This window comes from Furipterus horrens, unplaced genomic scaffold (genome assembly GCF_987537825.1).
Source record: "Furipterus horrens unplaced genomic scaffold, mFurHor1.1.pri manual_scaffold_3, whole genome shotgun sequence".
Lineage (NCBI taxonomy): Eukaryota > Metazoa > Chordata > Mammalia > Chiroptera > Furipteridae > Furipterus > Furipterus horrens.
The window spans coordinates 20,046,438-20,070,336 of record NW_028327173.1 but is presented as its reverse complement, the minus strand read 5'-3'; the positions used below and the strand labels follow the sequence as shown (position 1 = coordinate 20,070,336).

The 23,899-nt window shown below is 52.9% G+C and overlaps 1 protein-coding gene across 1 annotated transcript; it reads right to left on the bottom strand.

Moving 5' to 3' along the window:
* Positions 1-6,927: 6,927 nt before the first annotated feature.
* On the bottom strand, positions 6,928-23,610 carry SERINC2 (serine incorporator 2). Its single transcript, XM_090268984.1, has 10 exons — positions 23,477-23,610; positions 15,399-15,560; positions 14,492-14,682; positions 13,962-14,041; positions 13,346-13,483; positions 12,191-12,360; positions 11,653-11,743; positions 11,190-11,319; positions 8,450-8,656; positions 6,928-7,515 (listed from the first exon to the last, which is right to left on the bottom strand). Exons 1-10 carry the CDS (start codon positions 23,513-23,515, stop codon positions 7,380-7,382), a joined length of 1,344 nt encoding a protein of 447 aa, XP_090125110.1. The 5' UTR covers positions 23,516-23,610; the 3' UTR covers positions 6,928-7,379.
* Positions 23,611-23,899: the final 289 nt, after the last annotated feature.

Here is a 23,899-nt window from a genome sequence, read left to right as displayed (position 1 = left end):
ACAAACCCAGATACTTAATATTTCATCCCTAGAACTGTATGCACTCTGTATTATAATTATATATGTATGTATTTTTTGCCCTTTGTTTAATAAAAAAAGGATCATAGTTAAAATAAACATTTCTCTCTGTCATGCTATTCTCACAATACAGCAGGAAAATTTCTCCAAATTGCCTTGGCTGGTGTGGCTCAGTGGACTGAGTGCCGGGCTGTGAACCAAAGGATCACCGATTTGATTCCCAGTCAGGGCACATGCCTGGGTTGTGGGCCAGGTCCCCAATTGGGGGGTGGGGGGTGGTGAGAGGCAACCACACTTTGATGTTTCTCTCCTTCTCCCTCCCTTCCCCTCTGTCTAGAAATAAATAAATAAGATCTTTAAAAAAAAGAAAAGATTTAAGGAGGGAAGTACAAAATTGCCGTGAGGGCCATCCCCAGGCCTCAACAGGGTCTTAAAAGAGTGACAGGCCTGGAAGTTTAGGTTTCATTCACTTCATGAACTGACTGCCTCTGGTCCATGAGCAGCAAGAAGCAGAGCTCTTGAAGAAGGCCCTGGTGTTCTCTGGGCACCGCTGCCCCCTCACCGCCCCTCCACCACCACCGAGGCCACCTGTGGTTTAGGGCGGGATCCTCAGCCTCAGGGGTGAGAACCCCCAGCTGAGGTCTGAGGGAGACTAGGGGAATGTGAGACAGTCGCTGCAGAAAGGCTTGAGTGGAGATTGACACCGATTGTGTGACCAGAGCTCGAGAGAGAAGTCGGAGTCACCGGGGGAGAGGCCATTCCTGAAGAGGGGGAGCAGACACCAGACAGCCCTGGTCTAGGTCATCTCCAGCCTCACAGGCTTCTGTCATGTTCTAGAATATTCGAAACCTCTCCACACCTTAGGGCCTGTGCAGTGGCTCTCCCCTCTGTCTTGAGTGCTTTCTCCAGTGGTTCCCACTGATGGCTTCTCATCTTTCAGGCCCCAAGCCACCAAGGGCCCTAGTTAACCCTCCCCAGTGGGGCCAAGTCCACAAATAGCTCTCAATGTGCAGGGTCATCATCCTAGACTGGCTGCAGATGAAGACCAACCCGATGATCAGCACATCTGGAGGGTGGCTTCCCTTTTTCCATCCAGATGTTTGAGGCCCTGACAGCACACCTGCCACCCGACTTCTGGGCCACAGGAAAGCCCCCAGCCCCACCCCTTTCTGGGAAGGAGCAGAAGCCTGTCATAGAGGGGACAGGAGGATGAACCCCCACTGGAATCAATTAAGGACCCCAACCCAGAGATGACTGCCTGAGCCAGGTGTACAGCTTCCAGGCTTCTCCTCTCTTCTCATGCCTTCTACTCTAGGACATCCCGTGGCTCCCCGTGACTCACATTAGCGAGTGTTTCTCACCTGAGAGCGATTTCACTCCCAGGGGACAGTTGGCAATGTCTGGAAATGTTCTGGGTTATCACAACTGGAGGGTGCTACCAGCGTCTTGTGGATGGTGGCCATAGATGCTGCTAAACATCTTAAAATGTACAGTTCAGTCCCCACAACCAAGAATTCCTCAGCCCAAAATATCAACAGTGAAGGCCCAGGCTCTTTCACTTGTCACTCCAAGCCCTGTCACCACCTGCTCCTCAACCTGAAACCTCTGGGTTGGTCTGCGTAGTGTCACCTGCACAAACCACTGTCCTTCAGCCTCCACACCTCTGCACACCCATTCCTCCCCCATCCATACTCCCCACAACTCAACTATATGCCTCTGCCAGTGGCACCACCTCCAAGAAGTCTTCCTTGATCTTGCCCACAGATTCTCCAGCTCTGTGGGCAGGCACCCACATCACTTAATGTCATGTATGTCATGTCACTGATGTCATGTACAGGTGAGGACCTCAGATGGTGTGATCAAGAAGAAACCTTGAGAGTCACAGGGTCCAGGGTTTTCAGGGCAACCTCCTGGCCCAGGCAGCTTGCAAGTGGATTTGGCTTGGCCTGCACAGGCTTTGTTTGTTTGTTTGTGACATTGAATTAGTCACCAGCATGGAAACATCAGAAAGCATGACATCAAAGCCCATGTGCCCCACTTCTCTAAACATCAGAAGAGCCGCTGCCAGGGCCCAAGTTCCTTCGTGGCAACAATCGGCGGAAACAGAGAGCAACCGCCAGAGAGGACCTGGCACAGGCTCCCCAGGTCCCACTACCCTCACTCACAGGACCTGTCTGTTCCCTGCAGGCACTGGAGTTTGAGACCCCCGAGCCAGTCCACACCCCCTACACACCCTTCATTCTATAAAGGGAAACTAAGGCCCAAGAGAGAAACTTGTCCAAGGTCACACAGCCAGTTAGTGGCAGTGCATGCCTAAAGATCCAGGGCCCTGCTTCCCGTGGGGCCACTTCTGCATACCACACTGGATCTCCTGAGAATACTGCATAGTCTCAGAGCTTGAAGGGGCCCTAAGGACTCGGTGTGGGGGTGTAACTGAAAGACAGGTTTGGCTGCCTGCCACAATGAAAGCCAAACCCCTGAGACAGGTGCTGGTGCAAAAGGAAAGAGATTTATTCCGATACTTCGACCTGGGAGAATGGTGGACTCCTGTCTCAAACCCTATCCCCACCTCCTGCTCAAACCCCTGCTTCTTATAGGGATGGGGACCAGAGAGCTTTTTCCTATCCAATTATCTTGCTAGCTTTTGGCACGCTTGGGCCCTGTCCATTCATCTTTCTAGCTTTTGGTGGGCTCAGTGGAAGGACCTCCCCTTACGCTCTCTTGGCTCTCTGGCCACCCTTGCTTTTGCTCTCCCGTTCACTACTAAACTTTGCATGCACGCTAATATGCTTGCTGATCTGTGATTCTTTACCGCATCAACGAGAAGAACCAGGGTTTCTCCAGTAACATAGCCGGGTCTAAACATTTATAATAGCCCACCAGAGCATGAGGATTTTGGCAATTTTGAGGAATTCCTTCCAGGCTCACGAGAGAATTATTAATCACAGTCTATGAGTCACCCTGGGAGGAAGGTGCCTGGGCCTGGGAAGCTGGATGTGGCTTGGAGTTGTGGAGTGGGGGAGGGGGACCTGGATAGGACAGAAGAGAGACCCCAACCTTCAGCCACTGACACTGGGGGGTGGGGCTCTGGCCCTGGGGAGTTTATGACTCACCCAGAATCAAGGCTGCACACCCGGGAGGTACATGCCAGCCTCCAAAGTGGAACCACTGGGCCTGTTCTCCCTCAGGTTGCCCCACAAGAGACTGGGCCAGGCAAGCCCCCCTGTTCATTAGTACAAGCCTCAAGTTTTCCTGTAGGGAGAAGACAGTAGTTTACCCAAATTGTTAACTAAGAGGACTCCTTCCTCCCTCCCATTGGAAGCACAAAGGAGATTCCTACTTGTTAGCCCAGGCCCCGCAGTGGGGAAGAACTGGAGCTGTGCCTGTGGCCTGGCCCTGTATCCTGGCCGCATCCCAGCCCCCATTTCTCCCAAGGTTCCTGGCTCCCGAAGCACCTTCCCATCTAGGGTTCCTTTTGTACCTGGTTGACCTCATAGCTGCTATTTTGTCCCATTTTACAGAGGCAGAAACTGAGCTTCTCTTGCAACAAGGACCCCCTACTTCCACCTCTGCTGCACTCAGAGGCTGCTGCAGGGTCCCCTTCCCCCAGTAGACAGAGTGGGAGACTGAGACCCAAGCAGGACCCCCCAGAAAGGTGGGTGGTGAGCAGTGGCCATCTAGTTGGAGGGGGCTCAGTAGATCAGGGCCTCTCTCGCCCACACTCACACGCACACACGGTCTCCCTGGGCCTGCCCCGCACTCACCACATGGTAGATAGCCAGGGCGGTGGTAGCAATGCGGGCGTTGAAGCAGCAGCAAGTCTGGCGGATGGCCGTCCTGGGGGCCATGGTGCTGCTGCCCCCTCCTCCGAGGCACTGAAGGGGAAGAAGCTCAGCTCCTGGAGCAGGACAGAAAAGGGGAAGCTGCCGGCTGCCCTCCTCAGACAGGCAGGGGCAAGGGCGTCACAAGTGGGGCGGGGCAGCTGGGAAGAGCCACTGCCTGCCTGTGAGCACCACAGCTGGCCCTCTGCCCCTGCCCAAAGGGGCTTTCTGGGGGTACGGGGGCAGAACCGTGCACCCTCAGTGCCTACCTCCCGTGCGCCAGGGCTGGGGTTTAGGCAGTCTCTGGATGCTCACCACCACTCTTGGAAGAGGGATTATTACCAAACCCATTTCTAGACAGGGAAACAGAGGTGCAAAAAGATCAAGGCATTCACCTCAAATCACATAGTAGTTAGTGTTGGTGGCAGGATTCAAACCCAGGAGATGTTGTTCTGGAATAGTTCGTTGAAGGAAAGCAAGTTCAGGGAGGTGACAGTTCCTCGTTGGCTGAGTTGCTAGGGTAGTCAAATTCTTGTTGGAGATGCAATGTACACCTTTTCCTCTTGGGATCTATAACTGATGATTCTTTGCTAGTCACTGTTCTGCTGGAGTGTGTAATTGACAAAATTTTTCCTGCAGTTGACATGGGGTGGTGCGGTGTGAGAGCTCCCCCTGCTGGTCCCCAACGCCATTTTAGCGAGGGTTCCCTTTAATTTTCACTCTACAAGATACAACCCAGCCTGCCTTCCCCTTTTCCCTGTTACACTGTCCTGTCTGCTCTTCCTCACACTCCAAGCCCCTTCCAGCCTCAGGGCCTCCGCGCTTGCTTGGAATTATTTCTTCCAGACCATCCCATGGCTGGCTCCTCCTTCAGGTCTCAGCTCAAATGTCACTCCGTCAAAGAGACTTTCCCTAACCACTGCTGCGCCCGTAGAAATCCTTCCCCCTCTCCATTCCTTTATGTTCTATTGTCATAATGCCTTTCATGATCTGAAATTACCTTATTCATTAATTTATTGTGTTTAATGTGTTTTTCCTTAATATTTACTGAGCTCCTACTCCAACCTATCACACAAATGGTTATTATCTCCAGCACCAAGAAGAGAGCTCACAGGTGCCCACTACATATTTGAGAGGATGTGAATATAATCCAGACTTTGAGAGAATGAACATTGGTCAGATGTCAGATGTCATGGAAAAATAAGCACATAATGGAGGACCCAATCTACCTTAGAGGTCAGGACATCAGAGCTAAAACCTGAAGGGTGTAGATGCAAAGAACAGCAAACACTACTCTAGCTGGTTTAAACAGAGAGAAATGCGTTGCCGAGTGTTATGTGTTATAAATAATTCAGAGACCTGAAAGAAACAAATTTAAGGTTGAGCTTTCAGGAGCAACTCACAAAATCATACCACAGGAGAGGGTTACCAAGGGAGCTGCCCCGCTGAAGCCACCAGGAGGAGGGAGACCTCCACCCTGCCACAGTCAAGGGGCACCACCAGCAGACACACTGCCAGCCCCGCCTCTTACCTCCTGAACCTGGTGCCCATACCGTGGGAACGGCCACAAGAAAAAATCAAACGTCTGCACACAGTATTAATCTGCAGAAACTTGCACCTTCCAAAGTTCATGTAAGTTTCTCCAATTGGCTGAACCTAAGTCACACCCAGAACTGAAAGGGAGCCTGGGAAACATATTCCACTCTCTAGCGCCTGCAGACAGGCCCAGAGAGAGGTGAATGAATATTGAGTGGCAGTCCATCATACACATGTGCATGCACGTGTGTGCTCACACACATGTATGTCCATGCAATGCATGTGGCATACGTATTTGCATGTCTGTGCTCGTGGGTCACATGTGCACGCTAGTGTGCATGCATGTACGTGTGTGATGGCAGGGGAGTTGGGGGAGTAATGGGCCATCAAGACCAGAGAGGAGGCATTATCACAAAGACCATCACAGACACTTCCTCTGTGAGGACCTGGTCCAGAGCTCTGAGGGCCATTCAGCCAAGGTGGGAAAACAGGCTTCAACTGTCCAACAGTCTAATCCTACTGCCTTACTTTCCCAATAGGAAAAGCAAGGCCAGAGGAGTTATGTCCCTTGCCCAAGGTCACACTACAAGTCATGGCATTGGCCTAAATCCTAACCAGGTTCCCTAGGGGTAAGGTTCATGATTTCCACTTGATATGTGAGCAGACTTCCAGGGAGTTTTACATGAGGGATCCTCCCACACTGGGCACCCAGCCCGCTGCCTGCTTTACAGGTCTTGTCTCTGGTGTCTCGGCAGCACGCTCCCATGTACTTGAATAACGACAAACATTTACAGGCACTTGCCCTGGGCCAGGCAGTACGGCCCACGGTCAGTCATCACAACATCAAGACGAGGCTCTGGGCCCCTAGCCAGAACCTGTGTGCCCTCCACCCCACATCGCTGTGCACCTTCGGAGAGGGGTAGGCCGCTTCATCTGAGCCCAACACCCTGGAAGGCGGTGACACATTCCCATCTGACGAATGAGGAGCCATGGCCCAGAGGCAGGGAGGACTTGCCGGAGCCCCGCAGGAGCCCCACGGCCTCCTCCACAGTTCAGCGGGATCCAGGCCCATTTGGCCACTCCCGAGCATGCTCGTCCCCATTTCCCAAGGCACCCGGCCCAAAGCGGGGGCCTATGACTATGACAGAAAGAAGGGGAGAATGGTGACAAGTGCCTCAGCAGGGCCCTGGAGATGAGTCAGAAGTGAGCAGGACCCCAGGGCAGACACTGGTAAGAGGGCCCTGAAGACAGCCCTCTCAGCCACCTGGAAAGGCCCCCTCTCCACCCTGACTCTGGTCTTGACAACCCTCATATGGGCACTGCTCCAGGCCCCCCTTTCCTGACCCCCAGAGTCTCTTTGTTCAAAGCCCCTCCTTCCTCTATAGCCCCGCCCCCAGGCTCCCCATGACGCAGAGGACACATGACGCAGAGGACACAGCCCAGGCCCCACTGTCTGGCCTTCCAGGCCCCTCAGCCCTGACATTCCGTTCCCAGCCACCAAACTGGCCCCAGGTGGGATGGGGACGGCACTGAGGGTAAGGGGCAGAGAACATGAGAGGCACACGCTGTAGCTTCTTTATTGGGCAAAGTCTTAGAGACTCTGTAAGGCACGGAGTCAAGGAAGGTGAGGGGCGCCCGGGGGACATGGTCAGGAATGCCAGTGCCTCAGTGCTGGGTCTCCCATCGTAGTGGGTGTTGCCGTAGTGGGCCTGAGCATTCCTTTCCTTCAGGCTCTTCTCCTGGGGAGCCTGGGAACAAGGGGCCCTTCTCTCCCCAAGAAGGTGGGTGTAGGTGACCAGGGGCAAGGGGAAGGAAGAGGAAGCCCCGAGGTCTGGGGGCAGCAGAGGGTAGGGATCAGGCATGGGCCTGATGCCTCTCATCCCTGAAGGCACTAAGAATAAGGCGCCCAGCTGAAGGGCAAGTGCTGGAGGCGGGGCAGGGGTCAGCCTGGCTGACTGTCACTGAGCTCGGAGGCACCAGGTGTGCAGGCTGCAGGGGGCTGTCTCAGCTGAAGTCACGGTTGGGCAGGAGGAGGGGGGCTACCAGGGTCCACAGGTAGAGGAGCAGCCCGGCCCAGCTGGCACAGATCTTCACCCACACGGCGGTCCAGGTGCTGATCATCTTCCGGGTCTCACCAGGGCTGGAACACACCACCATCCCAGTGAGCCTGGTCCCCAGTCTTGTGACCTCAGTCCTGGCCCTGACTTTATGATCCAGTTGTGACCCCTAACTTCAACTTGGGCTCTTATTTTGTAACTCTAGTCCCCGTCTCTGATGTTTCTGACACTTGACCTTAAGACTCTAGATATAGCTCTTGACCTTGTACCACAGACCTGACACTGCCTGACCTCAGTTCCAACCTTAACTTCAGTCCTAAACTGTAATGTTGTGACCTGACTCCTGGTCCCTGACTTCAGAACTCTGGGGCTCTAGACCTTTGTCCTGACCTCTAACCTTGATTCTGACCCTCAATCCTATAATCCCATTCCTGAATCCTAATCTTATGACCAGTTTTGAAATCTGACCTCAATTCTGATTGACCCTGTGATCCCAGTCTTGGCCCTTGACCTTGTTACTCTGATCTTAGCCCCTTGACTTGGCAATTTCAGTCCTGGCTTTATGGCCTCCTAACCCCAATTTTAATCACATGACAAAATCTGTGACTTTATATGGCCCCAATTCTAACTCTTGACTTCATTATTCCCATTCTTAACCCTGTGACTTTGATTCTGATCTCCATACCCTGATCCTAACACTCCAACCATGAATCCCAGATCCAACCCCATAAGCTAGATCACCACACCTGATCTGCAAAGCCAGTCTGCCCTGCAGAGGCCTGGCCCACCTCCTGGGATTCCCACTTTTCAGGCACCTGTGAAGGTACCAGGAACTGAGTATGTAGTCACTGACAGGGAAACTGGGTCACAGATGGGGCAGGCTCCATGGATGGTCCTAGGTAGACTCCTCCATGCCCAAACCTTGAGCCGGCATCAGGAAAACCCCCGTGAGGAGCCAAAGACAGGAGATGTGTGGCACCCCTCTGCCCGGGCACTGCAGGCTCTGGCTGCACACACCTGTACCAGTTGGTGAGCGTCATCATGATGTGCAGGGAGGCGAGCACCAGACAGAAGTGGAAGAAGGAGTAGCTGTAGGTGACACCGTCCTGCTCATTGTCAAAGGCCCGGCCCACCTCTGGCTCCTGCTGTGTGGCCTCCACTATGGGCGGGCACTCCTCAGTCCGCATTAGGCTGTTCACCTGCCGGTGGTCCGAGGCACGAACGCTGCAGGGGAGGGAGGAGGGGCCAGTCAGGGCTGTCCCCTCTGAGGTGGGCAGGTATGCAGTGCCAGGGACCCTCATGAGCCAAGGCCCTGGGCAAACAACAATGGGCATGATGGTCCAGAGCTTGAGGGCCAATGACCTGGAGGTTAGGTCCTGCGCCCAGGAGTTAACAAACTGCTTTGACTCTCAACTCTACCCTCACTCCCTGGATGAACTTAGGCACTTAACCTCTCTGAGCCTCAGATTCCTTGTCTATAAAATCAGGGGCAACAGCCCTGGCTGGTGTAGTTCAGTGGCTTGAGCACTGGCCTGTGAACTGAAGGGTCTCTGGTTCGGTTCCTGGTCGGGGCCCATGCCTGGGTTGTAGGCCAGATCCCTGACAGATGTATCTCTTAAACATCGATATTTCTCTTCCTCTCTTTCTCTTTCTCTCTTCTCTAAAAATAAATACAGTAGGGCCCTGGCTGCTGTGGCTCAGTGGATTGAGCGTCGGCCTGCGAGCCAAGTGTCGCTGGTTCGATTCCCAGTCAGGGCACATGACTAGGTTGCACTTCAGGTCCCCAGTTGGGGGCGTGAGTGAGAGGCAACCACACAGTGATGTTTCTCTTCCTCTCTTTCTCCTTTCCCCTCTCTCTAAAAATAAATAAACAAACAAATTAATTAATTTTTAAAAATTAATTAATTAAAAAATAAATAAATACAGTAAATACAACTCTTTAAAAACAAAATCAGGGACAACAGTACCTCCCTTACAGGGTTACTGGGAAGGTTAAATGGAATAATGATGTGAAGTCCCAAACACTGTGCCTGGTACAAAATATAAATAAATAAAACATCACTTTTTCTGGTTGTTCCTTTGCCATTTCGATTAACATGTATTGAGTACCTCGTTCTGCAAAGCACCATGCCAGGTACTAGTTATTAATAGTGTTAATAATTAACAATACTCATTTGCTATTAAGTTTGTTTTCCTTTTGTTAGTTTTACGTAAGTAGTTTTACCAACTACTTCCCCTTCATGTTTGTAATTTTTAAAATAGTAAGAGTGATGATTTTTTGGTCATTGCTCTTCTACAATGAGGTCTTGATGTTATTAACAGTTTGAGACACATATACAATTTCAAAAGTCCAACTTGCTGAGCTGCAGTTGACCCCACTCACCAGAAAACCATACACATGAGCTCACACCTGGGCGATCTGGCTGGGGTGAAAGCCATCATCAGTGGTCCCTGCCCCCCGGCTGCTTATGCTTCTTTGCTTCCTGTGTTTTAAAGCTAAGAACACACGGCATCCTGGGCTCTCAGAGGCACTGCCCAGTGACCTCAGGCCAGAGAGGTGTGAGTGTGAGGAGCACCGGGAAGCGCAGGGTGTCTGGATGGGCTGGGGAGGGACATGTGCTCAAACCCACTGCCACTGTGTGCTCATGGCCTCAGGTAAAGGGCTACTCAACACTGAGTCTCATTACCCTCTAAAATGGAGGTGATACGGGCCTTTCCAGATTATAAAGTGAATCAAATGAAGTGACAAAGACGAGAGATGTTTGTAGCCTGCCCAGACTTAATTTGGAAAAAAAGGCCCAAACAAAACAAAATGTGAAACAGCCTAAGGCAGGGGTGGTGCCCCTGGAGGAGCAGGACAAAGGGGCCCTCCAGGGAGTAAAGGGCAGACACAGGAAGTAGCGCCTGGAAAAAGGCTGGGCCACAGAGAGGCAATATTGAGTCTGCCAGATTCAGGGTAAACAGAATTATACTTGAGCTTACCACAGAGTGATGCTTACAAAACAGCCACTCACACCCAGCTGGCAAATGTTCAGTTATTTGCAATACTAGCAAACACTTATTTGGTGCCTGTCAAGTTCTTCTCTAAGCGCCTTATACTACATATTACCTCACCTATAACCCTGCAACAATCCAATGAGGTAGGTACTATTTTTACCCCCATTTTACAGATAAGGAAACTGAGGGACAGAAAGGTTAAGTGACTTTTGCAAGATCACACTGCTAGTAAGTGGCAGTGCCAGGTTCATACGCAGGCAGTCCGGTTTCAGAGTCCACACTGATAAGCATGTGCTAAGATGCCCCTTAAAAAAAAAATTGTCACATGATCTTAAGAATGAGCTGCTCTCTCCCAGATGAGATCGCGGGGTCCCAGCCACCCCAGGCATTGGAGATTATCACCCTCCATGGACTGAGGAGGAAACTGAAGCTCAGAAAAGTGAAGCCACTTGCCCCAAGGCCACACAGTAGGTAAATGACCCACTGGCCCCAGTCCAGGCACTTTCCCTGACCCCACAGTTGCCTGTACCCAACCGAGCTGGGTACACAGCAGCCTGGTATGCAGGAGAGGGCCCTGGGCCAGGAGGCAGGGTTCAGCCCTGCCTCAGCTGCCCAGTCACACTGCGCCCTCTGAGGGACTTAGGTTCCCCACCAGCACAGCGCAAGGGCTGGACATGCTGCTTCCGGCCCGGTGTCTCGGCTCCCACATTTTCCCCTCACTTCTGGCTCTGGGTCCCCAGCAACCAGACCCCTGCCATACCTGATGAATAGGGTGCACAGGATGAAGATGATGAGACCCACGATGCTTGGCGCATCCCACCACTGGGTCACGTAGCCCTCAGGGCCTTCCGGAACCGTCCCATTGTCAAAGTGGGGGTTGCATTTCTGGTCTGGGGATAGGAGCATAGTCACCCTCAGCCCATGCAGGCGAGGTCTGAGGGGCCAGTTTGCCCTGAGGATGGGCAGAGAGCCAACCCAAATGGACAGGCAGAGAGACACATGACCCACCATTACAGTCCTGGTGACAGACAGCATTTAGAGGATGAAACAACAGAAACAACTCCAGAAACAGATGGGATCCTCCCACTTCCCTGAAAGACCAAGCCTCAGAAAGGGCTAGGGCTGGGATGCCCCTGTCATTTGTGAGGATCCCCAGCCCCCCAGAGAGCTGTTGCTAGCCCAAGAACAAGACCAAGTGTCCTCGAACCTGGGCCAGTACTCACCAGGGACATTGGACAGAGCCAACCAGGTGACGAATATGGTGTAGAGCGTGACAGCAGAGGCCTGCAGCAGACCCGAGTTGGGCTGGGCCTCCTGGTAAGAGCAGTCCATTAGTGTGAACCCTGCCACTCGGGGACACCCCCACTCAGCCAACGAGGGGACCTCAGAAACCCCCACCATCGTAGGGCCATCCATGCCACAGCCTTTGAGAAACACACCACCCCAGGCCACCCACTGCCCACCTACCCAAAGATAGAGTCCTAATTCTTTCTCCTAACAGATTACCTCCTTATTTCTCTGCTGAGAACCTTGCAAGGGTGGCAGCCCTTCACACTCTGAATGAAAGGCCTCCCTGATTTATCCCACCTTCGTCTCCACCTGACATCCCCCCGCTGCTTATGCTCCTCCCTGCTGACTACACCCCAGCCACCGCGGTCTCCCTGCTGTCTGCAGAACGTGCCCCAGCACTCCAGGGTTCACACCAGATGCCCCCACACACCAATGGGCCTGGTTTCAGGCTGGGCATACTGGCAAGCTCACCTGGACCTTGGGTAGGACAGAGATGATGGAGATGCAGATGCAGAGTGCGAGATTGAGGCTGATGAAGACCTTGCCCTCATAGCAGGCATCGGGCTGGGTGTAGTAAACGAAGAGCAGGGTCACGGCCACAACAGACAGCGAGTAGAAGAGGAGGGTGAAGAAGAAGAGGCCTGGGCAGGAGGGCAGCAAGAAGGGGGTCAGGAGGCACAGGGACCTCTGCTCCCTCCAGGGACCTCATTGGGCAAACCTGTCTTAGGCCTCAGCTTTGTCATCCAAGGAATGACATCTGTGTCTCCTGAGCTTGTATCATTCACCAACACCTCTGTTGAGTTTTTGCCCCATCCTGAACTAAAGTGATTCACTTTTCACAAATAGAGAAACCATGAGAATAAAAGCAATGAATACAAAACAGTCATTTAAAAACTGAACTCGATGTGTGGTGGTCTGCTGAAGCCCTGCTCTGTCGGAGGGACCAGCAGCTTAGAGGGTGTGAAAACCCAACCAGCAGCTCAGGGAGCCTTTCTTTGTAATGGGCACAGAACTGAAAGAGAATTGGACAGGGATCCTTTCTGCCACTGAGGTGTCTTTCTTTCTTTCTTTTTTAACATTAGAGAGGCAACTCTTTTCTAATATTTTATTTATTTATTTTTAGAGAGAAGGGAAAGGGAGAAAGGGTAAGAAACATGGATGTGCGAGAGAGACATTGATCACCTCTCGCGTGTCCCCAACATGGGACCTGGCCCACAACCCGGGCATGTGCCATGACTGGGAATTGAACCGGCAACCTTTTGGTCCTGAGGCCAGTGCTCAATCCACTGAGCCACACAGGCCAGGGCTGCCACTGGCGTTTCAATCACTGAGTGTTATTTGAAGTTTGGTCTGGACTGACTGTGCATGGCCTATTCCTCAGGAAGCACTGACTAGACCCCTCTGAGGCCTCCCTAGTCCCTCTCTTCTCTGATCCCCTGAAGTCGCCCTAGAATCGGCTGCCCCGCCCACCCCCACCCCTGTCCCTCCAGCTGCCTCGGACGCTTCAATGCCTGCACCCAGGCAGGCGGCCGCTGGAGATGCCCCACAGGCTTTCAGCAAGCTTCAAAGACGCCCTGATTCCTCCGGTAGCTTAGGCCCCACGCGAGGCTGGCCGGCAGCACTGACCTGCGTACCAGGCGCGGGAGTCGCACTCCTCGGCCCTGCCCAGCCACTGCTGGTTCCAGGAGTGCGCAAAGTCGATGAGCAGCACCAGCTGGATGAGGATGAATAAGAAGGAGCCCACGACGCCAAAGTAGAACCAGACTGGATGGGGAGAGGGGCGTGAGGCGAGCTGCCCTGGCCCCGGGGCAGAGGCCTGGGCTCTGGGGCTCCTGACCGGCAGGCTCCCTGGGATGCCTGGGGCAGGCACACTCCCGAGGGCTCCCTCTCACACACACACTGACCCATTCAACACTCATGTGTGCCATGCCCTGCACTGGGGACACTGAGAAAAAGCAAAGTTCCTGCTCTCAGAGGGCTCCTAGGCATGCACAGAGACAGAGTGTGGCAGGGAATGGCTCAGGGGTGAAGCGGGTCCCCTCACTCCCCCTGTCACCCCGAAGTTGCCCAAAGGCCATATGGCCAAGCACCAGAGCGCTGTGTCCTGACTAGGAGCTGAGGACCCAGTCAGCAGCCTGGGGTCTGGGTGCCAGGGCCAAGAGCAGCCCCCAGCAGCGCTCCTCCCTCAGGGACCCCACGCCCCTCCCGGTAGCCTCCAAGCCTCCGCACCAAAACCACGTACCATTGGAGAAGGAGCCATCAGGGATATAGAAGGCACCCACGGTGATGCCCACAAAGACCAGGAACTTAAAGAACCAAAACCTGTGGGGGTGGGAATTAGGACAGACAAGAGGGCTGAGCGGGGTTGGAGGAACCAGCCCGACCCCCAGAACCTCACCCCCCAAGAGCAGTCCTGGGAGAGGTGAAGAGGGACTTTTCTGATGGGCTGATGGGCACAGGAAGTCTGTTCTGGCCCTAGAAAAAGCCCCAAGGGGCAGAGGGTGGGACCAACTAGGGGTGAGGGTGGTCACCAGGGTTCCGGCCCCTACTGTGTCCCTAAATGCTGTGCGGCCTTAGCACATTGTTGTTCTTTCTGAGCTTTATTTCCTCATCTGAGAAACGGAAAAAACTAAATGAGCGACCTCTGTGCTGGGCCCTCCTGGCTTCAGTGGCCTCTGAGTGTGAGGGCAGGGTCTAGAGATGTCTGGGGACGGGCAGGGGATGGGGAAACCACTGCAGAGGGTCGGGGTTCAGGCGGGGCCCTGCTCTCACCCGTTCTGGATGGCAGCCCTGGGGTCCCGGCTGCTGCGCACGCAGACCATGAGCAGCATGAAGAGGAAGAAGAAGGCTGCTGTGGCGAAGCACATGCGGTAGACGGCACGGTGGCCCAGCAGGGAGCCACAGTCGAAGCGGCTCTGCCGGGCAACGGGGGTCCCGGCCCCCTCCTCACACACCCAGGGCAGCTGTGGAGACAGACAGAGCAGCTGGATGGCCCCACCCCACCCTGCTGGGCTGGGACAGAGCCGAGCCTCCCACCTCTGGGGCTGAAGTCCTAGGAGTGTGCCCCACCCCCCACCAGTCGGACGGTCCAGTTACATCTTGTTCCTATTAGTCTAGTTCCCTGTCATCATGCCCACAGCCTAGGAATGCATGGCACTGTCTAACGCAGGATTTCCCAAAGTGCTCCCCAACCCCCACCGACACCAGAATCCCCTGAGATTCTTGGGGAAAACCGAGATTCTGAGACCCCCCCCTCCTACAGAACTAGAGTCTCTAAGGTGAGTTGGGGCCGCATTTCCAGCACACTCCCCAGGGGACTCATACCTTTATGCACACTAAAATGTCACAACCCCGGCCTAAATGTCGCACTGGGTCTATGCTGGGCCAGCTGGGACCCCCAAACTGGGCTTGTGCATTAAAGAGGGGAGAGGCAATAACGATTAAGATGATTTTCCAAGGGGGACCACAGCTTACAAGAACCAAGAATCCCATGTTAGGCTTAAACCCTCCTTTTCACTTGAAGAAACACATGGGAACCCTCCTGCCCACCTCTTCTTGATCCGCTGGGACCCCAAAGCCTGGGCCCCTGAGCCACTGAGCCTTGACCAGATGCCAGGTCCCACAGGCTGCTCCCCCAGCACACCTCCCCCACCCCACCCCCACCCCTGGGGCTACTCACCTTGTGGAGCTGACTCTCCACGCCAGGACTCAGCATGATGATGGACACCAGCACCCCCAGGAAGAGGAAGAACGTGAAGACGAGGCGGCTGATGGTGGAGTTGCGGCTGGAGGGGCAGCAGCCACACAGGATGCAGGGGGCAGAGCCGCAGAGGCAGGACGCCTGTGGGGAGGGCAGGGACACCACCCTTACTCTCTGCCTCCTTGCCCCTTCCAGGCCCAAGCGCACAGCACCCGCCACTGCCCATTCAACGCCTCCAAATGTGCACCAAGCCTGCCTATTCTGCACCAGGCAAGTGTGATCCCACTTAACTTTCAAGCCTGAGGAAGCCCCGCTTGGAAGAGGCTGGGTCACAGTCACTCAGCCAGCAAAGAAAAGAACCCAGATTCAAACCTGGATCTATCTCAGGTTATCACTGTGGCTGCGGAGAGAGAGTTGGGTCACACTGTTTCTTACTTACAGGGAATCAGAACAGTAAAAAAATATAAATAAAAATTTAAAAATCTAGAAGGTTAGCTCCATCACGGATTAGCTGTATGACCTTATACAGCTCCTTCAACCTCTCTGAACCTCCATTTCCTCTTCTATAAAACAGGAATCAGAGGGTACCTACTTCTTACATGGCAGTTGTAAGAATGAAATAGAAGTTTTAAACTGTAACCTCCTCAGATTCCCTTCCCTTCCTTCCTTTGTTTTTCCCCATAGGACTTACCTTACTCTCATCTGTTAAGATTCATATTTTACTTATGTTTGTCTGCCTCCCGGTTCTAGCATGCAAGCGCCCCCAGGGCAGGAGTTTTTGTCTGTTTTGCTCACAGTGCCTAGCACATAGTAGGAGCTCAGTGACTCTCTGGTGAATGAGTGTAAAGTGTTTGGTGTAGTACCAGACACACGTTAAGACCTCAGGAAAGAGCAGAAAAGCGCATGACAAACACTGTTAAATGAATGAATGGAATGGAGAACTGTGAGTAGCTGGGATGTCCCACTCTGGGCCTGGACAGGTTTGGGACAGCATGGTGGTCCCGCCCTTTCGCTGTCCGGGCTCCTCTGCCCAAGCTGGTGTCAGCCCTTTCCCAATCAGGGGCTGACTGAAACCATTGAGGGGCTGGTGCTGCCACACCATTCATAGCTGGCACCCTGAAAAGAACCTCACCTCTCCGGGAGCTGGGTCTACCAGCTCAGGGGTTGAGAAAAAGGGCCCTCTTCCAGTTACATCTGGTAAACTGTTTATCTTCCTGCAAACAGTGCCAGCTCCTCACCCAGGTATTTAATAAGAGTCTAGAAAGCAAAGAGTCTAGAAAGGCATGGGCCCCGCCCTTGTGGAGCTTCCGAGGGCAGGAAAGACGCTCAACAAATCATCACACCCATCGTGGTAAGTGCGAGGGAGAAGACGTGTGTGCTGCAGGAGTGACTGATGGGGGCCTAGTTAGACCGGGGGTGGTATGTCGCTTCCTTGAAGAAGAGACAACTTATCTGAGAGCTGAAGAATGAGGATGCTCTCTCCTAACTAAAGGGAAGAAAGAGCTCCAGACAGAGGGAACAGAGCCTGAGGTGGCTCTGAGGCGGGCAGGAGCTGGGCAATGGAGGAACAAAAAGAAGGACCTTGTGGTCAAAGCTTCATGACAGGCAGTGAGCAGTGACTGGCGAGGTCGGCCAGGCTGGCAGGACCTGGCAACCACGTGCTAAATCCTGGTGTCCACCCTAACAGCAGCGAGCATCCACTCAGGAGCTTGAAGCCAGAATGGACGGGAAGAGCCTTAAGCTGAATGATCGATCAGCTTTGTGGCCAACAGGCTGAAAGGGGACCTTGCCCTTCTGAGACCCAGAGCCCTGCTCTCTGCACTGGTCACAAGGCATAAGGCACACATCTGCCTTCCTGTCTCCCCACCCCACCCCCAGACTGGAAATGCCCCCTGCAAGTGTTCCTTCTCACCCAACTCTCACCTGCAAAGCCAAGGACATGAATGCTAAATGACATGCTTGCAGAATTAGATTCTCCCTCAAGGTCCAAATTCTAATAACTCACCCACCCGGCGACTTGCAGCTCCCACCCGAAGCCCTGACTCCTATCCATAGCCACCTTTTGGAGGTGAGAACATAAGCAAATGCCATAGAAGTGTTTTGTAAACCACACAGAGCATACTGGTCACCAGACAGAGCTGGCTATTACTTCCCATTTTACAGATGAGGAAGCTGAGACCAGAGAGGTTAAAAAGCTTGCCATACAACATGTGGACCGCAGTGCTGAGATTCAAGTAATAATGGCGACAGCATCTCTTGATGAAGAGTTGCTCAGTCCCAGGTATTGGGGTAAGCACCTTATCTATATTAAGCCTTGCTGGCACTGTGATGTGTGTTGTAACCTCCCATTTACAAATGGGGAAACTGAGGGTCAGAGGTACCGTGACCAAGGTCACATAGCAAGTAAGCTGAGAGGCTGTGATTCAGCTCAGGTTTCTGCACCAAGGGCTCACAGACTCACTGATGGCAGTCTGGTTTAATTTTCAAAGACTCCAGTGATGAAAACAATCCTGCCGATGCCAGAGAAAACCAAGGCAGGCCCACAGGCACTGACCTCAGGAGCCAGGTGCCCACGTGCCTGGGGCAGGGCCCAGTTCTGGCTTGTTACTATTTCAATTTAAGACATTTGAGATGCAAGAAAAGCTGCCGTGGCGCAGTCAGGGAACCTGGACTTTCAATTCACTCTGTTTTTGGAAATCAAAATCCAGGTGTCCCTGACACCTGAAACCCCAGGATTTCCAGGGGCCTAGCTAGTAGCCAGAGAGACCAGGTCAGGGAGAGAAAAACACATGCCAGCTCCCAGCTGCTTCCAGAGCAGCCGTGGAACATTCAGGCGTTCTGCCAGCCCCTCCTCCTCTGGGATCTCTCCTAGAAGAACCTCTTCCTGCAGAAGTACTGCCGTGGGAGGAGGGGCAGATGGTGGGCACACCAGTACACTCAGAAGTCCATTGAAGCACAGTTCACACCAGGAATGTAATAGGGGGAAAATGAAAATAAATGTCCAGCAATACGCTATGGTATTCTCTATGGGATATCTCTGCTAAACAGAGCAGATGGGGAGGTAACACTAAATGAGTATACATAACTAAATATAATTAAAGTATACCCCAATACAGTTGGTTTTATTATTTAAAAGTAAAAAAGTTCAATTAAGAAAACTAAAATAGGCACAAAGCTTTAGGTTTTGTGGGCTTTTTAGCATCTCAAGAGTCTGCAAATGACCTACATGCCCAGGGACCTGCGGTGGCCCATTTAGTCCATGGACGTTATAGAGGCAGGAAAGATGAAGTCTCCAGGCTGCAGAGCAACCTGGACTAATGCTTATGATGCAGTCTGAAAGGCTGAGGCCGACTATAAAACCTACCCCTCTAGCTTTCAATCCCCACCCCCACCCCCACCAGATGCACTCAGGGGAAAGGCAGCAACGGAACAGCACCAGAACAATGCTAGCCTCGGCACTAGCCGGGTTCTCAAATGGAGAACTCAGAACTTAGGAAGCCCTTCCAGCTGCAAGGTTGCTTGGCATTCAACCAGTCTGGCCTCTCTCTCAGGCAGCTGGCTGTCCTCTGCCACTTGCATACTGTCAATGACAAGGAGCTCATTACCTTCCAAGGCAAGGCACGGAGCTGTGCATGGTTCGGAGTGATGGAACCAGGCTGTCGCTGAGTCATTCACACTCTCCTGGTTGTCACCAGAACCAGGGACATAGGTTCTTAAAACCATTTCTGGGGCACTGGGTGGGCAGGGTAGGCAGCTGAGGGCTGGGGCCACAGTAAAGCTGTTTTGTTTAAAAGGAACTGGCTCTCCACGTCTGGGTATCACTCAAAATAACTGAAAGCAGGAACTCGGATCTGTACTCCCATGTTCATAGCAGCATTATTCACAATCACCAAAAGCTGGAAGCAGCCCAAGTGTCCATCAATCTTTGAATGTGGTAGATACATACAATGGAATATTATTCAGCCTTAAAAAGGAAGAAAATTCTCACACATACTACAATATGGATGAAACTTGAGGACATCATGCTAAGTCAAATAAGCCAATCACAAAAATATAAATATCATATTATTCCACTTATATGAGGTACCTAAAGCAGTCAAATTCATAGACAGAAAGTAGAATGGTGGTTACCAGGGGCTGGGGAAGAGGGTTAGGGATAGGGCAGTAGAGTACAGTATGTTTGGGAACAGGGGGAGAGAGGCAGGGCTTGTTTTCAGTAATCCAGAGAACTGATACTTAGAAAAAGTCAGATTCTAGAATTCTCATTGTGTGCTTTAGCCAACAATATTTACCTCTTCTGACAATACCACTAATTGAGATTAATATCATTAGATTGTATTTTTGTTAGATATCCATTTTAATTTATATTATGTTTCTCTCTCTTTAAAAATATTTATTTTTTTTTAGAGAGAGGGGAAGGGAGGGAGAAAGAGAGGGAAAGCAACCTCAATGTGTGGTTGTCTCTCGCACACCGCCAACTGGGGACCTGGCTCACGACCCAGGCATGGGCCCTGACTGGGAATTGAACCAGCAACACTTTGGTTCGCAGACCAACACTCAATCCACTGAGCCACACCAGCCAGGGCTATATCTTGTTTCTTAATATAAATTACAAGCTCCTTGAAGACTAAAAAAAAAAGTTAAAACAGTAAATTTTATGTTATGTCTATTTTGCCATCATTAAATAAAAAACTGGTCCCAGCAAGGCTGGGATGAACTTTGGACACTTTGTGAACAAGTCCAGAACTGGCTAAGCCAGCCTCAAAGCAGACAAAGCAGGGAGAAGAAATCAGCTCCAAACTACTCAAGCACAATGACCTCCCCCATGCAATGCTAAGAATAGAGGGCCCATAGTCTTGGCTCTGCCACCAAGTTGCAGTATGACCTTAAACAAGTCTCTTCTCCTCCATGGGACTCAGTTTCTTCATAAATAAAGTGGGCTCCTGTGCAGAACAGAAAAGTGGTTCAAAGCCCACACTCTACTTCAGACAGCCTTGGTTCTCCTGGCTTTACCACTTCCTTAAATGTACTCTAGAGAAATTCACCACTCTGGGGTGTTTCACAGAGTGGCCGCTGCATGCCAGCTTCACACTAAAGATGTTGGCATGCTCACCTCAGTCCCACTGGACCCCCACAACATGCTGAGAGGCAGGTACCATCGTTCTCTCCACTTTACAGACAAGGAGAGAGAGGAAGTGACTGCCCACGGTCTTGTAGCTGAGAAGAGGCCAAGCCAGGACCTGAATCCAACCAGTCTGACCCAAAGGTCTTTCACACCCCCTCGCACATAGAAAGCCCTCTCTAAATACATATTTGCTCACCATCTATCTTACCGTGCGCTGGCATGCCTGGTGATTCCAGCCCACTGCGGGCCCATCCATCTTACCTCGTCCAGGCCGGGACTCACCTTCAGCCCAGTACGAATGCTGACCAAGAGAGCCATGATGGGCAGATGCAAATGCCTCTTGCTGGAAGGGTACAAAAATCTCCCCCACCCCCTTATCCACGTTCCCCTGCTAAGGATGCCTGAAAACCCTATATTGGAACTTCACTCCTGTGAGGCAAATCTCCATTGAAACAGGTTGTTTTCGGTGTCCAGTAGCACCATGTAATACCATGTGGTGAAATATACATAACATAAAATTTACTATTTTAACAAATACAACCCTAATGATATCAATCTTGAGGAGTGGTATTGTCAAAGAGAATAAATATTGGCTAACGCACACAATGAGAATTCTGGAATATGACATTTCCTTGCTATCAGTTCTTTGGATTCAGCTTCCCTCTCTGATTCTGTTTCCTCATCTGTGAAATGGGAATAACATTAATGGCCTCATGGGGTCCTTGGAGGATTAAATGCAAGAATATATATAAAGTGCTCACTACAGCACTGGGCCTCGGCCACCGCTGGGCAGCTCTGGGCAGTGAGTGCTGGGCCCAGAGTGAGGGTGTTGGAATGGTGGCTTCCGTTGGTATCACTGTCTGTAAAGCAGGAAAACTATCTCACAGGGCTGAGGGGGAAGCAATAAAATGGGATGGGTGAGGAGCTCAGCACAGAGCCTGGCGTGCAGTAGGTGCACAGTAAATGTCAGAGGTCAGACCCTCAAGGGAGGCCGTTGAAAGGAGGTCCCTTGCAGATATTAGACACTCACTAAGTGAAACTCAATTCTACCCTGAGCCAGCCCTGTCTCTCAGGCACCCAGGATGGGGGACAAAGCGTGGGTTACAAATCAGGTTTTAATCCTGACTGCAGTTCCCCATCCTTTTACTGTGTAAACTTAGGCAAGCCAGTTACCTCTCTGTTGCTGCAGTTTCCTCCTCTGTGAATGGAGGGTTTGAACAGGCCTGTCAGGTGCCTTCCGGTTTCTGCTTGGTAAGATTCGATGACTCAGAAGCACTTGGCTCCAGAGGAAATTCTCCACCCACCTTTCCAAGATGGAAATAACCATAGCTCCTATTTAGAGTGCATGCCATTAATTGGGCGGGGCACTTTTTATCTTCCCAACAATAGCATGAGGGAGGCAGATGGGGAGACAGAGACACAGGAGATTGGCCAGTCTTCCCTCAACATCCCCTACCCCCAGGCCAGCCCAGCCAGAAGGAAATCTGGTCAACTCCAGGGAAACTCTCCCTCCCTCACCAGGAGGCAAACTCTTCCTGGCCAAAGACACGGCCCAAACCTCTATTTCACTGAACAGGGAGGCATCTCAGGGACCAGCCCTTGATTTCTCCTCCTTCATGCATGTGCGCGCGTGTGCGCGCGCGTGCACGCACACACACACACACACACACACACACGCGTGCGCGTGCACTTAACAAATGGGGAAATAGAGGCTCAGAGAGGACGAGAGACTGTTCAGGGGTCCACTCCACAGCCTCTCTGTTCAGATATCCTCAGAAAATGGCTGTAATGTAAATCTCTAGATCCCCCAGCTCCCGCCCCTGCACCCCCATCCTAACACACAGACATATACACACAAAGGAAAGCGAGTCCTGAGATTCAGCAGCCACCAGACCCCCCTCTTCCTCTCCGCTCTTCTTTGTGTGGGGCAGAGGGGGAAGGGCTGCCTGAATGAGCCTCAGATTTAATGAGGGGAAAAGGAAAAGGAGAAGGGGCCTCTCAGCTGGGGTCTGGCTGAAGTTCCTTCCCTATGCTGGCTGCGGCCCCAAAACACAGACCAGCTGCCCACCAGGTCCCGGAGCCCAGGCGACCAGGTACTCCCTCCCCCCACAGACCCTAACCTCTTCCCACCCAGAATTGGGCCCAGGTGGCAGAGGCCACCCTAACAGACTTCACTCAAGAGCGTTTTAGAAAGGCAGACAGGGGCTCCTCCCCACTCCCCTGTTTGGCTCTGGGGCCCAGAAGGGAAGGGTCTGGAGACATGCCCAAGAGTCAGCCTGAGCCAGACTGAATGAGGCAGAGACAAGGATGCAAAGAGACGGGTTGGACGTGTGGACAGATGGACATACACCGAACTGTGGACAATGACAGGGGGAGAACTACAGAGGGACAAAGACAGTCAGACACACGAACAGGCAGGGCCAGATATCAAGCAAATACAAATGGACAAACTGAGGCAGTCGCGCAGGGGCAGACTGACTGAGAGATTTTCAGAGAGAGGGAAAGAGAAGGGCCCACGACAGAGGTACAGAGACCAGGCAGGCCGCACAAAGACAGCGTCCGGGAGAGAGACCAGAGAAAGGCGCACCTCCAGGACATCTCCAGCTTGAGCGCGGTGGGGACACAACGCCCACCCCCATCGCGGCCTATAGGCCCTCAGTCTCCCCAATTCCTCGGAGAAGCGTCCGCGGACGGCACTCCCCTCCCTCGCCCCGGCGTGCCCCAACTCCTCCCCAGCGGTAACCCGAGCCTGGGACAATAGCTGTCCCCGGTGCCTGCGGGCACAGGCTGGGGTTGGGGGCAGGGGGGTACCGAGAGGCAAGGAGGCAGGGTGCGGGGCCAGAAAGACAAGTTTGGAGGAAGGAAAACGAAAAAACTGGAGGAAGAAGACAGGACAAAAGTGAGCAAGCGGCGGGTGCCGGTGGGGACTCACGCAGCTGAGCAGCGAGCAGGCGCCCAGACAGGCCCCCATGACGGCGGCGGCGGCGCGGGGAGCGGGGCGCGGTAGAGGGGCGCGGGCCGCGGGCCGCGGGATCTGGTCGGGCTTCGGGAGCGCCGGCCTGGCCCCGCCCCCGGCCCCGCCTGGCCCCGCCCCTGCCCCTGCCCCGCCCCACCTGCCAAAGCCGCTCACCGTTTTCCGGTGGCGCTAAGGGCCTCCCGAGACTCACCTAGGGCAGGTGCACGGGGCGGAACCTGTGGGGAAAGTGGGTGGAGCGGTGATTCCCGCAGCTGCGCGAGCCGCGCAACCGGACCGATTCTGGCCGGGGCTGTGTCCTGGTCCCAAGTGAGGGTTTGAGACCTGGGTTCGAGTTCCACGAGGCCACAGTATGACCTCACAACATTGTCTTCCTGCAGG

Excerpts from the sequence above, each read along its gene's own strand:
- SERINC2 (XM_090268984.1), bottom strand. The coding sequence starts at position 23,515 with ATGGGGGCCTGTCTGGGCGCCTGCTCGCTGCTCAGCTGC. Across the intron at positions 12,361-13,345 it reads CTCCCGCGCCTGGTACGCAG|GCCTCTTCTTCTTCACCCTC; the intron begins GTCAGTGCTGCC and ends CCTCCTGCCCAG. Across the intron at positions 11,320-11,652 it reads GGCTCTGTCCAATGTCCCTG|ACCAGAAATGCAACCCCCAC; the intron begins GTGAGTACTGGC and ends TCCTATCCCCAG.